Consider the following 16,630-nt stretch of genomic DNA (forward strand, 5'->3'; position numbering starts at 1 on the left):
CAAATAAAAAGGCACTTTTGTTTTGCAATTCTATATTATGGGCTATATACAATAAAACATGGAACTTCACATCAGTCTTGGTGTGATAGTGAAGAAATACATAGCTCATTCACAAATAATTACAGTGCTCTTGGTATAATGAAAAGTAACCTACGCAAGTTTACAATATCCTTGAGAGTAGTTACATTAACAAATACACAGTTGTCTGAAAGGGACATCACTGTGCCATTGGTTCCTATTCTTTTGAGCTTTGATTTGGACCTTCGGTGACAGCAGGTGCTCCCATCTGCGTGATCGGAATAATACGCTCGCCTTCAGGTTGAGGCAAAGCCTGAAAAGAAAAGACAATAAGCGATCACATTTGTAATGAGTAGCATAGTCAGGATTGGCCAATGGGAGGGGGGGGGGGAAGGGTTAGTTACACGATTAAGAAAAATGAAATGGCGTATGGCTTTTAGTGCGGGGAGTGTCCGAGAACAAGTTCGACTCGCCAGATGAGATGACACATACACCCAGCACCCGGTGTGTCAGCGAAATTATTCAATATTTAAAATCGGCGACGCGGCCTGGAATCGAACCCGGGACCCCTCCGAACCGAAGGGCAGTACGCTGACCATTCAGCCAACAAGTCTGACGATATCTGGATTGCAGTACACTGCAAGAAAGAACTTGCAAAAAAACAGATGAACAATAAGGTCAAGGGCAGTTTACAATCGTAAATACAGCTTTCAAGCTTCCTAGAAAATAGATCTTTGTTTTATAATTGTGTCTCCGAATGTTTTAGTTTCCATTTATTCTATTTTTGTAAAATTTCCATGAGGGGGGGGGAGGTACCGCCTTTGCTAGACGTCTGGTAATTATGAACCAAGTTAAACAAGATTAGTTTAAATAAATTAGGGGTTCCTCTGTCTAATTTAGTTTTTTTTTTGCCAACTTCAGATATTTATCCGTTTTAGGTCAACTCAAGAGCGAATCTGGTTTTTATTTTTCGTGTGTGTTCCACCTTCACGGCGAAACGGCTGAATAGATCTCGACCAAACGTTACATTTAGAGTATATTTATCCTGGAGAAGGTTTTGATATGCATATGATTTAAAGATCTTTGAAAAGTCGGGGGTTTATGGGAAAATGAGAACAGTTTTCTTGCGATTTCTCTTAAACTTTTTTTTCTTTAAAATCCGTGGATAGCATGCCAAACCTCTCGTTATAAACAACTTATGTTCATAATAGCTTACTCTTCAAATGACAAAGTTACCATTTTCTGCGGGTATCATGCTCTACATTGACCGACAACGAACCTACAGGTTACCATGGCAATGTCTCCGGCTGCTTTCCAGCAGGGAAGTCACGCATCTCCATTTTCGTCATCATTCCTGTAAACTCGTGGTTGATTCTTGCGTAAATAGTAAGAGACGTCAGCCATTCTGCGGGATATTGGCGGAATATCGTTGAGGTTATAACCGTCCTAGAATAGTTTAAGTAATAAGACCATAAATCATCTTTTCTGTTTACGTAAGAATCCTGTTATCGCTTTCTTATATCCGTAACTCCTATCTTCATAATTTGAGGGACATTTGATTTTACAATACATCCACTTATTTACACATTTGTCCTACCCGGTTGTCGTCAGATATAATCCTATTTTCTAGGAAGTTCAGCTTTCTTAATTACTCTATATGTATGGGAGTGCTAATCCTGAAACCTGGAAACTCTTCGTTGAGGAAAAATTTCAAGTTACAAATACATAATTTTCGGCCCCACAAAATCTCTAAATACGAATGTAATTTTAATGACAGTGCAGACCTTCGTTACGGAGTAATGTGGCTAAACAGCAAGTCGTATTGCAAAACAAATAGCACAATCCCCGTTGTACTGGAAAGATCAAGAATTTTGGTGTCATGACTTATTGCCCTGTCTGGATTGTTTATACGTTAGATAGCACCTTATTTCTCGATTGTAATCAAATCTTTCGAACTCTATTTGTGATTGATAGTAGGAAATGTGGCCTCCCATCATCCTGAAAACTTCAGTGTCTATCTTAGATCAGAAGCAACGTATTCCCACCTTTGTTTTGTTTCTAGGATAGCGCTAAGAGGCATGCAATCACAGTAATTTAATGCGTTTACAGTAATTTACGTAGGAAACCGTAAACAATGTAGAATACCGTAACGAAGCACGGGTACATTTGCTAGATATTAATAAGCACATACCTTGCGAGGTGCTTCAATACTGAGAACTCCATCTGAAGAGAGCTTCGATGTAACTGTATTAGGGTCAACATCCTTCGGCAGTATGTACCGTCTCTGGAATTCGCGAGAGATCAATCCATGCTCGTCTGGTCTCTCTTCATGCTTTCCTTCCACCACAACAGAATTTCCGACAGTCTTGACAACAATTTCCTCAGGTTTGAATTGTTTGACATCAATGTTAGCCTGAAAGAAAGAAAAAGAATTCTAAGGGATTTGCTGAAATTTGCTTCACTTTAGAGATATGAACAAGCAATAGCACTGTACCTTGAATCCATCCTTATCGTACTGAATGTTTGACACTCCGCTGTCACGGGCGGCTATTCGACGCCACGGTCTCGAGTACATGGGGTTACGTCGTGGAAACAGCACATCGTCGAAGAGGCCCAGGCCAAAATTTTGATCGAAAAGTGACGTTGGGCGGAAAACATCCCAGTCGCCAAAGAAGTCTTTCATCACGTATGGAGCAAGAGACATCTGAAACAGTGTAGAATTATCAATAATATGCCATGTAGCAATTACTAGCCTGGTGGAGGATCTTCTGTTAAAGAAACATTGTTGTGGAAGATGTTGCACGTGTGTCAATCCCTCGACCTGGCCAAGAAACTTAGGACTCGTTAAATATGCATGCATGCATGTTTTGAAATAGAAATTAGTTTTTATGCCCCATTACAGCAGTAATATTACATTTAAAATATTTATAAATAATGTTAACCTATTAGACAACTGTCCCTTACACTAGTAATTCTTTACATTTACTACTTAAGTGTAGATTGCGGGCCAGTTTTTTCTTCAGCGACATTTCCTATTCTTGATCTGTGGTCTATCGTTCGTTCACCTACGATATAAGGATTGTCTTTTCTATAATTTCGAATGTGTACAAACATGACTGTATGGCTTTGTCCTGATAGCATAGTTAAGTATGGATTTAAATCCAACTTATTTTAGTCATGTGGTATATGTTTGGAAATTACGATTTTATGGTACTGCCTTTAGGGGTTTAATTCCATTCATTTTGCCAATTCACTACCGAGTTCCCTCATAACTCTTACATGGCCATGCTTTCATCGTATGTTTTCTACGATGCTAAGGAATTCTGGATTTAACCATTTCAACTAAAAGAATATTAGATAGTTTACATACAGTAGACTGCTGCAATTCAACATTTCATTTTGACACCAAATGTCATTCTACGGATTTGCCCTACATTTTTATCCTAAAAGTACCGAAATACAAGAGTTCTTTGAAACATTGAAAAAAATATTGCCAAAAAATTTAAGGAGACTTGTTGCCCATATGCATTTACACTAATGAAAAATTAAGAGCGATTAATTTCTCCAAAGAAATTATCTGAATTTACGGTTCACCGTAAATAACAGTAGAAGGATTTTAAGAATGACATAGCTGCATTTGTTTGCATAACTAATTCCTTAAAGGAATCTTAAAAGAGCGTTTGGATGAAAATTGCCATATTCCGACAATCCATCGTCCTTTCCAATTTGACAATTTATCACCACCGCTAAACTTTTTTTAACCATGAAATATTTCCAAGAAGTGGAAATTAAAATCCTAAGAATGCCTTCATCGCCATAAAACTAATACTTTTAAAACCAAACCAAACCCCATGGCACTACAGCCCTTGAAGGGCCTTGGCCCACCAAGCGACCGCTGCTCAGCTCGAAGGCCGACAGATTACGAGGTGTCGTGTGGTCAGCACGACGAATCCTCTCGGCCGTTATTCTTGGCTTTCTAGACCGGGGCCCCGCTATCTCACCGTCAGATAGCTCCTCAGTTCTAATCACGTAGGCTGAGTGAACCTCGACCAGCCCTCAGGTCTAGATAAAAATCCCTGACCTGGCCGGGAATCGAACCCGGGGCCTCCGGGTAAGAGGCAGGCACGCTACCCCTACACCACGGGGCCGGCTTTGGTACTTTTAGAACGGCTAAATTAAGTATCACGACCAAAAATGTGTTCATGGTCGTAAGAAAAATCAAAATATTCCACACCATAAACGTCACGACTCCGTATTGAAGTTTAAAGCAATTGACTCTTAAAAGAAAATATTTCAAATTGATTCACGCCATGTTGACTTTCATAAAATTAAATTCGAACCTTAAAACTACCGTCAGTCTGAACAAGCGATTTTTACGTGCCGACACTTCAACAGGTAAGCCCCGTCCTGTGAATGTAAGCGTCCAACCACAGTCACCAAGAAAAAGTTCCCATTATAGACAAACCTATCCCGTCTATTTTACGGTTAGAACGTCCGGCTCCATGGCTAAATGATTAGCGTGCTGGCCTTTGGCTACAGGGGTCCCGGTTTCGATTCCCGGCAGGGGACCAGGCTGTATGTCATTTCATCCTCATCACGACGCGCAGAGCACCTACGGGAATCTAATGAAGAGACCTGCACCTGGCGAGCTGAACATGTCCTGCGACACTCCCGCCACTAAAAGCCAGTGTCGTCTCATAACTTCATGAATGCCAAGAAGAGGATTCCATGAATCGCAAACGTGACCCAGTAACGACTGGTTGTTACGGTTTTTATGGTTATATTCACGTTCCAGAAATAAGGACTTTTCACACTGCATAATGTGTATTACATAGTGGTTAGAAAAACAAGGAGTACACTACATGATTAGAAGTTCGTAATTCCTGTGTTTATTAAAAACAGCTCGTCAAATTGCAATTGCAGGGCAAGTCACTATTAACAAATCCAAAAAACAAAATAAGTCTTACGACAGATTTTGTATCTTTGTCCTACGGTCCTATTGGATCTATGTACTTACGTACACAGTAATTCGCAGAGAGAAGTTACCTGACGCCATTGTTCCAATACGCGAATTAACTACAGAGTAACTACAGTCAGTTTGGTAGGTCGGAGCATGGCAACAATTTCTGTATTACGGTATTTTTATACAGGAAACCAATCCTGCGCACGGAACAGATTCATATCCCCTTTACGAAACTTATTTCGTAAAGTTTTAAGTTTTTACAAGTTGTGTGGGTAGTTATTTTTTCTTTCAACCCGTAGCAGTAATTGAGATAATACACTTGATATTTGGAGTTTTCACTACACATGAACAGTCAACACATTTTTAGTATCAGAAGAAGATGCTCGTGAAACAATGTAGTAAGAGAGTATTCGCCCAAGCATATAGTAAATACTGTATGCTAAGCCCCATTAAATGGAAATGAAATGTCACAGTACCCGAGACTTTAGTACAGTAAACGCTAGTTCTAAGTTCAGTCGTAAGTAAACTGGATTTAATTCACAGATATACCGGTGTGTGTGTGTGTGTGTGTGTGTGTGTCATAATTAAACTAAGAGAGCTCGAAATATATCGCCCCGTAAATAAGACTCAAGTAGGCCCTGCACAAAACCACCACTTTCAGGACGAAAGGTTCACATTAAAAGATGCAAATCATACAGATCATACGAAAAGTAAACACCGCAAAAGGGTAATATGACACTCGTTACAACTTACCTTGGTTCGATAGAAAACTAAACGACCCGTACAAAATCAAGCCTTAAAAGTATCAAAGACAATGAGTATCGTTACACACGCGTTGCGAGCAACCTTAAACAACCCTCAATCCTACTACTGACTTATATACTCACGTTGAAATATCTAGAAACAACGATTTTGGCTGCTTGTAGAATTGGATTTTCCAGAACTTTCTACAACCTTCCATCCGCAAAGCTGTTTGGCAGCAATCGACGGTCAGTGACATCGCTCGTACTCAAAGTCTATTGGCTGAACAGCATTCGAGCCCACCTCAGCTGAGGCGTAGAGGAGAGGGGAGCGAAGAAGGGGTGGTTCCTAGTACAGTAGTAGGATTGAAGGCTGTTAGAGGTTGTTCCCAACGAGTGTGTCACGATACTCATTCTCTTTGATACGTTAAAGGCTTGATATAGTACGGGACTTAGTTTTCTATCGAACCAAGGTGAGTTGTTACAAGTGTCATATCATTTTGCGGAGTTTACTTTTCGTATATTTGTATGATTTGAATCTTTTAATGTGAATCTTTCGTCGTAAAAGAGGTTTTGTGTAGGGCGTACACTTAGTTTAATTTTGATAGTAGTACACACCGGTATATCTGTGAATTAAATCCAATTTAAAACTGAATTTAGAACTAGCGTTTACTGCACTAAAATATTAGGCGCTGTAACATTTCATTTCCATTTTATGGGGCTTAGCATGCAGTATTTACTATGTGCTTGGGCGAATACTCTAGTACTGAATTGTTTCACGAGCATCTTCTTCTGAGACTCTAAATATGTTTTTTGACTCTGTTCGTGTGTATTTAGAACTACAAATATTAATTATATTATCTCCGTCACTGTTACGGGTTGAAAAAAACTTTACACACAAAACTTGTGAAATTTGAAAAATTACCGAAACATGTCTCATAAAGGGGGTATGAATCTTTTCCTTGAGCAGGATTGGTATTCTGTATAAAAAGTATACCGTAATACAGAATGAATTGTTGCCAAGCTCCGACCTACCAAACTGACTATAGTTACTCTGTAGTTAATTCGCGCATTGGAACAAGGGCGTCAGGTAACTCTGCGCATTCTGTACATGTGTAAATAGATCCCAAGGTTACTTAAGAATGCCATAGGACGATGATATTAAATCTATCGTACGATTTTCTTTGATTTGTTAATGGTGACTTGTCTTACAATTGTATCTTGTAATCTGACGAGCTGTTTTTAATAAACACAGGAATTGCGAATTTCTAATTATGTAGTATACTCCTTGTTTTTATAAACACAATGTATTAGGCCTACACATTAGGCCGTGTGAAAAGTCCTTTATTTCTGGAATGTGAATCTTTTTCTACAGCTTTTCCCACACCCTGGGGTCGCGGGTGCAAACTATCACATGTGGATCTGGCCCTGTTTTACGGCCGTATGCCCTTCCTGACGCCTACCCTATATGGACGGATGTAATCACTATTGCGTGTTTTTGTGATGGTAGGTAGTATTGTCTGAATATAAGGAAAGTGTTGGGACAGACACAAACACCCAGTCCGCGGGCCAGAAGAATTAAAGCCGATTAAAATCCCCCGACCCGGCTGGGAAACTAACCCTGGACTCTCTGACCATTCAGCCAATGGGTCGGATTAAATTTCTAGAACGTGAAATATAACTATCACTAGTTAACTGGGTCGCGTTTGCGATTCATGGAACAATCTTGGACTTCCCTTAGTTTTCGACAGTATTCCTGATCTGACGTCGGCCCAGTCTGCGGAGAAGTATTAACTGTTGGGCAATTCATATTATAGAATATTGGGCGTTGGTGAATATTTTGCGTTACGCTGGATGCATAGATGCGAGGTACGATTGCGCGATTGGGTAATCTCAAATTGAAACTCCTTACTACAAAATACACATTAGACAGTATTATCGCAGACCTATTTCCTTGCCGACATGACTGTACAGAGCGACTTGGCTGTGCGTTAAGCTTCGTATACTGCGAGCTTGCATTCGAATGCCACCGCCGGCAGCACTGAAGATATTCTTTTTGTTTCATACCGGGCAAAAGATCGGCCTGTACCTTAAAGGATACGGCCCTTCCCCGTCCTTAAGAGACCGAAAACCTTCGTTTTAGTGCCACGTTAAAACACTGACTAAACAAATACAGTGAGACTTATTTCTGACTCTGAATGAGTTGTTCGCAGAGACCAACGTGAGCGCACAGACAATCGTTGTCGTAGTTTTTAGATGTTCCTACATATTATGTATTGTATTTAGCGTATGGCACACAAATACATTACAAAATGAACAATCAATGAACTAAACTATAAACATCTAGACCTTGTATCTACTCAATACATTTTGGGGTTGCTAACAAGAAGTTTTCATATGGCCCTAGACATGCTCTGATGCTAGAGTCCTCCCTAATGTGTTCAATACATACCGGTGAGGACAGAATTCGCCATTTAAAAAGTGAATCCCTATATCTCCCGTCCTGAGGCGGTTGAGTATTGACCATACCTTGCGAGGTTCATAAAACCCTGGAAATGTCTTACTGATGCATGGCATTGTCTGGCATGTAGTTGAAGCATTTTGCCTCCATTCTCCCCTCCAGGAATCTGTGATGAACCCAATGTGATTCAGTTGCAAGAGGTGGATGTCTCGGAGTCGGTTGATTCTGAGGTCCTAGAAGTCAGTGTACCGGCAGTCCAGGGTTCGCTAGGATCTTGTTGTATTCTCTTATCAAAGCTACTTTCCTTCGCAGGTTACGGGGTGGTATGTTACTTAGGACAGGCAGCCAGATGGTGGGAGTAGACCTGACTGTTCCTGTAATATCGCGCATACTACTATTAAGTTGGACATCAACTTTGTTAGTATGGGCGCTGTTCAACTGTACTGGTGCACAGTACTACGCCGCAGAGTATACCACCAAGCTCAACGCAGACATCCACAGAGTTGTGGTTGATGATCCCCATGTGGTTCCAAAAATTTTTTGTATGATGTTTCTTGTTCTTGGTTTCGCAGCAGTTTTTTTGAGATGTGATTACGACAGGGTCCTGTCTAATGTGCCTCCGATATGTCGGTTCCTTACTGTGGGCAAGTTGTGTACCATCAAAGTAGACTTCCAGAGTCCTATTGGATTGTCTATTGAGATGGAAGCAAGTCACTTCTGTTTTTGATGCGTTTGGTCGAAGCCTCCATTTTCGAAAATATTCTGCAAGCACAGACAAGTCAGATGTTAGTTTCTTCCATGGGTTCAAAGTGAGTGTGCCTAATTGCAATAGCCCAATCATCAGCATATCCAAATTTTCTGCTGACAGTTTCTGGCATATCAGCAATGTAAAGGCTAAAGAGCAGTGGGGCTAGAACAGAACTTTCAGGGAGGCCATTTTGGAGGAATTTATGGCTACTGGTTTTGTTTCCCATAATGACCTGAAATCCTCTTGTTTCCATTCATGTTATCAATAAGCCTTGCCACCACCAGACGGTGTCATAGGCTGCTGATAAATCAATGAAAGCCACAGATGTTTTCACCTTCTGAAAACCTGCTTCAGTATGTGACGTGAGTGCCAAAACTTGATCTGCGCAACTTCGGTTGGGACGAAAGCCAGCTTGTTCTATAGGGATCGCCGAAAGTAACTAATTACAATAATTTGTCTAGCGAATATGAAGTTGTACGTACTTGAAGGTAATTATTTCTTTACCAACATTTTGAGCAGAAATATAGGTGTAGGTATGAAGGTTGGGAGGGTAGCTCCTTTACACGTGATAAAATGTTCTATAGCCCTGCGGTGGTATAGTCATTCTCAATCTCCTTTTTTTACTGAACTTTTGGGATGTTCGATAATTTGACAACTTTGACAATTATCATTCCGCCGATTTTCGCTCAAAATCTGATCAACCTAGGACATTTTGAGATTGCCTAGCTCGAATAAAAAATGGAATATCAAAGGTTTTAATAAAATCTGTTGTAAGACTGCAAAGAACCAGTGGTTTGTAATCGCTGCACGCGCTTTGGCATAAATTCCTATGATGAAAAGTTTTCTACCGCAGAGAACAGAAATGTGTGCGCCCTGCCGTTATCAATACATCCCGAACCATGGTAATTAATCAAGCCGGGAACCGAAACCTGAACCCTATTGAACCAAACGTCTAGTTACTAGCGGATCAGCCAAGGAATCGCGATGACCGCAGGAGGGTTGAAGTGCGCGGTGACTCGCGCTGCCCTTCAAACACATCCATCCACTTTTAGAATGTGATACCCCAGGTCCATGTATTGTTAACAGGAATCACCCTACCCCGGACCGAATTCTGAAAGTAAGACGCTGATCTTCACTCGGTTATTCTGCTTGGCGTCATCGAGGAGTACACAACATGGAATTCATTACTTTCCAAAAGGGTAAACTGCACTTAATCTACAGCGGTTACAGGTTCATAAGCAGAGAGAAAACAAATCGGGAGGAACAGTATGGTTTTGTCATAAGACTGTCATCCGCGTGCGCCGGTAAAGCTATTCTGCAAGTGACAATGGCGTTTTAATCGAAACAGCCCACAAAGTGTGTACATGATGACCGTGAGTTTCTCAACCTCATGTCACGTTCAGTTCCTGCAAGGTTACGACAGGCCCAACTACGAGAGGGCACGCAGTTCCGGATGGCGCTAACAATGGACCTTAACGCGCGATTATTTTCAAATATTTAGAGTAGTTACGTGGATAGGGTGAGCATTATCCATTCAAAGAACTAGTCCGCCTCATGAGTTTTGAGACGGGCTCATGAAAAGAAACCTACTCTTACTAATTCTCCTCTTGGAATTCGTGAATACTTATACTCTCAAGTTATGAGACGACACGGCTTTTAGTGCTGGGAGTGTCAGAGGACATGTTCTGCTCGCCAGGTGCAGGTCTCTTGATTAGACGTCCCTAGGCGACCTGCGCATAGTGATAAGGAAGAAAGACATACAGCCAGACCCCGTCCCGGCGAAACTAATAATTGAAGGTGTAAATCCCCGAACCTGCCGGGATCGAACCCGGGACCCCTGTAGCCAAAGGCCAGCACGCTAACCATTTAGCCATGGAGGCGGACGTTCTAACCGTAAAATGGACCGAATAGGTCGTCTATTACAGGAACTCTTTCTTTGTGAAACTGTGGTTGGACGCTTACGTTCACAGGACGGAGCTTACCTGTTGAAGTGTCAGCACGGAAAAAATCGCTTGTTCACACTGACGGTAGTTTTAAGGTTCAAATTTTTTTAATGTCATTACGGCGTGAATCAATCTGAAATATTTTCTCTTGTCATTTTTTTCAACTTCAAAGTCAATAAAGATTCTTGAAGTTTGAGTGTAGTATTTTATGACTTTTCTGACGACCATGAAAACATTTCTGGTCGTGATATATTTGTTTTAGCCGTTCTGAAAGTATTAAGGTTTTGTGGCGATGATGCCAAGGGATTCTTAGGTTTTTAATTTCCATTTCTTGGAAATATTTCATGGTTAAATAAAGTTTGGCGGTAGTGATAAGTTGTTAAATAGGAAAGGAAGATGGATTGTCAGAATATGGCCATTTTACTACAAACTTTGCGCATACAAGTACAGGTATGTCATTCTTATAATCCTTTTGCTGTTAGTTACATAGAACTGTAAATTCAGATATTTTTTTTTTTTTTTTTTTTTTGCAGAGGTTAATCACTTTTAATTCATTAGTGTAAATGCATGTGGTCAAAAAGTCTCCTTAAATTTTTTGGCAATATATATATTTTCATGTTTCAAAGATCTCTTGTATTTCGGTATTTTTAGAATACAAATGCAAGGCAAATTCACAGGATATGACATTTGGTGTTAAAATGAAATGTTGTATTACAGCGATCTTCTTCTTAATCTGTTTACCCTCCAGGGTTGGTTTTTCCTTCAAGAGCTGTGTCCTGGAGCGTGAGACATTGGGTCGTGGATACAACTGGGGAGAATGACCAGTACTTCGCCCAGGCGGTCTCGCCTGCTATGAACAGGGGCCTTGTGGGGGGGATGGGAAGATTGGAAGGGATAGACAAGGAAAAGGTAAGGAAGCGGCCGTGGCCTTAAGTTAGGTACCCTCCCGGCATTTTCCTGGAGAAGTGGGAAACCGCGGAAAACCACTTCCAGGTTGGATGAGGTGGGAATCGAACCCACCTCTACTCATTTGACCTCCCGAGGCTGAGTGGACACCATTCAAGCCCTCGTACCACTTTTCAAATTTTCGTGGCATAGTCGGGAATCGAACCCGGGCCCCCGGGGGTGGCAGTTAATCACACTAACCACTACACCAGAGGACATTGCAGCAATCTTCTGTACTTAAATATGTACGTAAATGTCTAGTTAATATTCTTTTAGTTGAAGTGGCTAATTACAGAATTCCTTAGTCTTGTAGAAAACATACGATGAAAGCATTGTCATATACAGCGATCTGAGGGAACCAGGTAGTGAACTGTCCAAATGAATGGAATCAAACCACTAAAGACAGTACCACAAAGTCATACTTTTCAAACATGTACCACATGACTAAAAAAAGTTGGATTTAAATCTATAACTATGTTATCAGGACAAGGCCATATAGTCATGTTTGTACACATTCAAAATTATAGACAAGACTGTCCTTGTACTATAGGTGAACAAACGATAGACCACAGATCAAGAAAAGCAAATGTCAATCTGAGTAATACTGAAGAAAGAAAACTGGCCAGCAATCAACACTTACCGGGCGAGTTGGCCGTGCGCGTAGAGGCACGTGGCTGTGAGCTTGCATCCGGGAGATAGTAGGTTCGAATCCCACTATCGGCAGCCCTGAAGATGGTTTTCCGTGGTTTCCCATTTTCACACCAGGCAAATGCTGGGGCTGTACCTTAATTAAGGCCACGGCCGCTTCCTTCCAACTCCTAGGCCTTTCCTATCCCATCGTCGCCATAAGACCTATCTGTGTCGGTGCGACGTAAAGCCCCTAGCAAAAAAAAAAGCAATCAACACTTAAAAAATAACATAAACATTCTTAATTCATTACTAGTATATGGGACAATTGTCTAATAGATTAACATTATTTATACACCTTTTTTACATGTAATTTTACTTCTGTAATGGAGCATAAAAACTAATTTGTATTTCAAAAAATACATGCATACATAATCGAATCCTGAGGGAATTTCTTGGCCAGATCGAGGGTTTTACAAGGGGAGGTCTCGATGTCCGCATCACGGATTTTGTACATTTATAGGTTGGTAGTACTGCATCACAAACACTGGAAAAGTAGTAGCACGCAACTTTCAAACATTTTCGAAAAAGCTATTTTGAAAATGTCGAAAGAAGTTGAGGTTTAGAATGCCAGGTACCATCAAGCGAGACACTGGTTAAGGTTCTCCACTTCAGAATTGAAGATGGCGAGTTCGAGTCTAGCTCGTCTCAACTTTTTTCCGCCTCTGTGGTGTAGTGGACCGGGCGAGTTGGCCGTGCGGTTAGTCTCGCAGCTGTGAGCTTGCATCGGCGAGATAGTGGGTTCGAATCCCACTGTCAGCAGCCCTGAAGATGATTTTCTGTGCTTTCCCATTTACATACCTATCCCATCGTCGCCATAAGACGTATCTGTGTCGGTGGGACGTAAAGCAAATAGCAACAAAAAAAAGTGGTGTAGTGGTTAGTGTGATTAGCTGCCACTCGAAGAGGCCCGGGTTCGATTCCCGGCTCTGCCACGAAATTTGAAAAGTGGCACGAGGGCTGGAACTGGGTCCACTCAGCCTCGGGAAGTCAGCTGAGTAGAGGTGGGTTCGATTCCCACCTCAGCAATCCTGTAAGCCGTGCTTTCCCACTTCTCTTCCAGGCAAATGCCGGGATGGTACCTAACTTAAGACCACGGCCGTTTCATTCCCTCTTTCTTGTCTAACCCTTCCAATCTTCCCACCCCCACCAAGCACCCTGTTCATCATAGCAGGTGAGGCCACCTTGCGAGGTACTGTTCATCCTCCCTAGTTGTATCCCCGACCCAATGTCTCACGCTCTAGGACACTGCCCTTGATGCGGTAGAGGTGGGATCCTTCGCTGAGTTAGAGGGTAAATCCAACCCTGGAGGCCAAACGGTTTAAGAAAGATGCTCGACGTAGGCCATGGCCCTTTTCAACTGTTTATTGCTTGCTCTCCCGGGAACTAGTTTGCACTTTGCGTTGTTTCACATTCGAAAACACTTTCATTCGAACATAATTCAACATGTGAGCGTCTCCATGCCGATCGAAATTACGAACACGTCTGGTTACATCGCACACAACCGTTATACGACACAATGCGGTCAGTCGGTGACTAAATGGCTAACTGCTGCTCTCATTCGCAGCACGAGGAAAAAGGGAATCAGGAAATGCCCGGAAGAAAGTTGAGACGAGCGTGACTCGAACTCGCCATTTCCATAAGTGAAATAGGAAACCTAAACCACTCGACCACCGCGCTAAAGTCTCTCGCTTGATGGTACCTAGCATACTAAAGCTCTCGTAACTTTTTCTCGACATTTTCAAAATCGCCTTTTTCGGAAATGCTGATAATTGCGAGCTACTACTTCGCCATTGTTTTATGATGTAGAACTACCAACCTACAAAGTTTGAACAAAATCGGTGATGCGGACACCGTGACCTCCCCTTGTTAGACACGTGCAACATCTTCCATAAGAATGTTTCTTTAACAGATCCTGCACCAGGCTAATAATAGCCACATGAAATACTATTGATAATTCTACACTGTTTCAGATGTCTCTTGCTCCATACGTGCTGAAAGACTTCTTTGGCGACTGGGATGTTTTCCGCCCAACGTCACTTTTCGATCATAATTTTGGCCTGGGCCTCTTTGACGATGATGTGCTGTTTCCACGACGTAACCCAATGTACTTCAGACCATGGCGTCCAATGGCCGCCCGTGACAGCGGAGTGTCAAACATTCAGTACGATAAGGATGGATTCAAGGTACAGTGCTATTGCTTGTTCATATCTCTAGGGTGTAGCAAATTTCAGCACATTCCTTAGATTTTTTCTTTCAGGCTAACATTGATGTGAAACAATTCAAACCTGAGGAGATTGTTGTCAAGACTGTGGGAAATTCTGTTGTGGTGGAAGGAAAGCATGAAGAGAGACCAGACGAGCATGGATTAATCTCTCGCGAATTCCAGAGACGGTACATACTGCCTAAGGATGTTGACCCTAATACAGTTACATCGAAGCTCTCTTCAGATGGAATTCTCAGTATCGAAGCACCTCGCAAGGTATGTGCATTTTATTTATAACTAATCTTGTGTAACTTGGTTCATAATTACCAGACGTCTAGCAAAGGAGGTACCCCCACCACCCCATGGTAATTTTACAAAAAGAATATAAATGTAAACTGACAAGCATTCGGAGACACATTATTGTAAAACAAAGATCTGTAGAATCTATTTCCTAGGAAGTCTGAAATTTGGATTTTAGACTTAAACTGAACATGGCATTCGCTGTAAAACTGACCTTGATGTTGGTCTTCATCTGTGTTTCAAAAAGTTTATTGTAGTGTACTGCAATCAATATCCCCAGATTCGTCAGCTGACTGGTCAGCGTACTGGCCATCGGTTCAGAGGGTTCCGGGTTCGATTCGCGGACGGGTCGCGGATTTTAACCACAACTGGTTAATTTCGCTGACATGGGTGCTGGGTGTATGCGTTTTCATCTCATCCTCATCACGACGCACAGGTCGCGTGCGGGCGTCAAATCACGAGACCTGCATTTGTCGAGCCGAACTTGTCCTCGGACACTCCCAGCACTAAAAGCCATACGCCATTTCAGTTTTTAATCGTGTAACTAATTCCCCCTCACCTCCCATTGGCCAATGCTGATTGCTACTCATAATTACAAATGTGATCACTTGTCTTTTCTTTTCAGGCTTTGCCTCAACCTGAAGGCGAGCGTATTATTCCGATCACGCAGATGGGAGCACCTGCTGTCACCGAAGGTCCAAATCAAAGCACAAAAGAACAGGAACCAATGGTGCAGTGATGTCCCTTTCAGACAACTGTGTATTTGTTAATGTACTACTTTCAAGGATATTAAATTGCAAAGTTTTACAGATACTTTTCATTATGCCGAAAGCACTGTCTAATTTGTGTTTATTTGCTATGTATTTCTACACTATTCCAACAAGACTGTGTAGTTCCATATTTTAGTGTATATAGCCCATAATACTGAATTTCAAAACAAAAGTCCCTTTATTTGTAACACACTGCACAAGCATTCATTCTGTAATGTTCAACCCTGAAGAGGCTCTTCTGCAACGTCCTAATTATGATGCAAAGGATAAGTCCGCATGGAATACCTGGAGGTTCACTTTTGAGTAGAGAATTCGCTGCATTAAATGACTTAAAGGTTTAGAATGTACTTAAAAATGTTAAATAAGTTGGAATACAAGGGAATAAAGTATATGCAATAGTTCATATTTGCTGTCGTAGTTTGCACTTGAATTTGTGTGGCACCTTGTAGATGATGCAGGTTTGTTCTTTGCCTGCAGTTCACGTGCATGTAAACACTTCAATGCAAGAAAGTACCAACAAGTGCATAAATAGTTTCAGTACGTATCATGTAAGTTCTAGATTTTTATTTTCTGCAAGAGCCCTTTTGAAGCGATTCTGTGACGATCCTTTTGTTTTAAATACCCAACTAGGCATGAAAACATGCTGCAGAAAGTAGTTTCTTTAAAAAATTCTCGTGATTAAAATCTGATATTAGATATTGTGCAGATGCTAAGATTCGAACGATCCTACATTTTGGCCACTACCTGTCTACAGTTAACAGATACCGTGTTTAGAGAATTTCTAAAAGTAAATATTTCTTTACCATCAAATTTTATGTGGCAGTGTACAAATTAGACCACCGATACGTA

General features: G+C 41.4%; 2 protein-coding genes across 2 annotated transcripts; one reads left to right on the forward strand and one right to left on the reverse strand.

Moving 5' to 3' along the window:
* Nucleotides 1-5,867, reverse strand: LOC136867044 (alpha-crystallin B chain). The gene is made up of 4 exons (XM_067144146.2): nucleotides 5,735-5,867; nucleotides 2,513-2,722; nucleotides 2,210-2,431; nucleotides 1-331 (listed from the first exon to the last, which is right to left on the reverse strand). The coding sequence occupies exons 2-4, from the start codon at nucleotides 2,720-2,722 to the stop codon at nucleotides 236-238; spliced, it is 528 nt and encodes a 175-aa protein (XP_067000247.2). The 5' UTR covers nucleotides 5,735-5,867; the 3' UTR covers nucleotides 1-235.
* A 188-nt stretch (nucleotides 5,868-6,055) lies between these two features.
* LOC136867045 (alpha-crystallin B chain) lies at nucleotides 6,056-15,940 on the forward strand. Its single transcript, XM_067144147.2, has 4 exons — nucleotides 6,056-6,194; nucleotides 14,479-14,691; nucleotides 14,766-14,987; nucleotides 15,637-15,940. Exons 2-4 carry the CDS (start codon nucleotides 14,479-14,481, stop codon nucleotides 15,748-15,750), a joined length of 549 nt encoding a protein of 182 aa, XP_067000248.2. The 5' UTR covers nucleotides 6,056-6,194; the 3' UTR covers nucleotides 15,751-15,940.
* The last annotated feature ends 690 nt before the right edge of the window (nucleotides 15,941-16,630 follow it).

The sequence above is a fragment of the Anabrus simplex genome, chromosome 3 (genome assembly GCF_040414725.1).
Source record: "Anabrus simplex isolate iqAnaSimp1 chromosome 3, ASM4041472v1, whole genome shotgun sequence".
Classification (NCBI taxonomy): Eukaryota; Metazoa; Arthropoda; class Insecta; order Orthoptera; family Tettigoniidae; genus Anabrus; species Anabrus simplex.

Coding starts and splice junctions, on each gene's coding strand:
- LOC136867044 (XM_067144146.2), bottom strand. CDS start 2,722: ATGTCTCTTGCTCCATACGTGATGAAAGACTTCTTTGGCGACTGGGAT. Junction 2,432..2,512: donor ACGATAAGGATGGATTCAAG/GTACAGTGCTAT, acceptor TCTTTCTTTCAG/GCTAACATTGATGTCAAACA. Junction 332..2,209: donor GTATTGAAGCACCTCGCAAG/GTATGTGCTTAT, acceptor TTTTCTTTTCAG/GCTTTGCCTCAACCTGAAGG.
- LOC136867045 (XM_067144147.2), top strand. CDS start 14,479: ATGTCTCTTGCTCCATACGTGCTGAAAGACTTCTTTGGCGACTGGGAT. Junction 14,692..14,765: donor ACGATAAGGATGGATTCAAG/GTACAGTGCTAT, acceptor TTTTTCTTTCAG/GCTAACATTGATGTGAAACA. Junction 14,988..15,636: donor GTATCGAAGCACCTCGCAAG/GTATGTGCATTT, acceptor TTTTCTTTTCAG/GCTTTGCCTCAACCTGAAGG.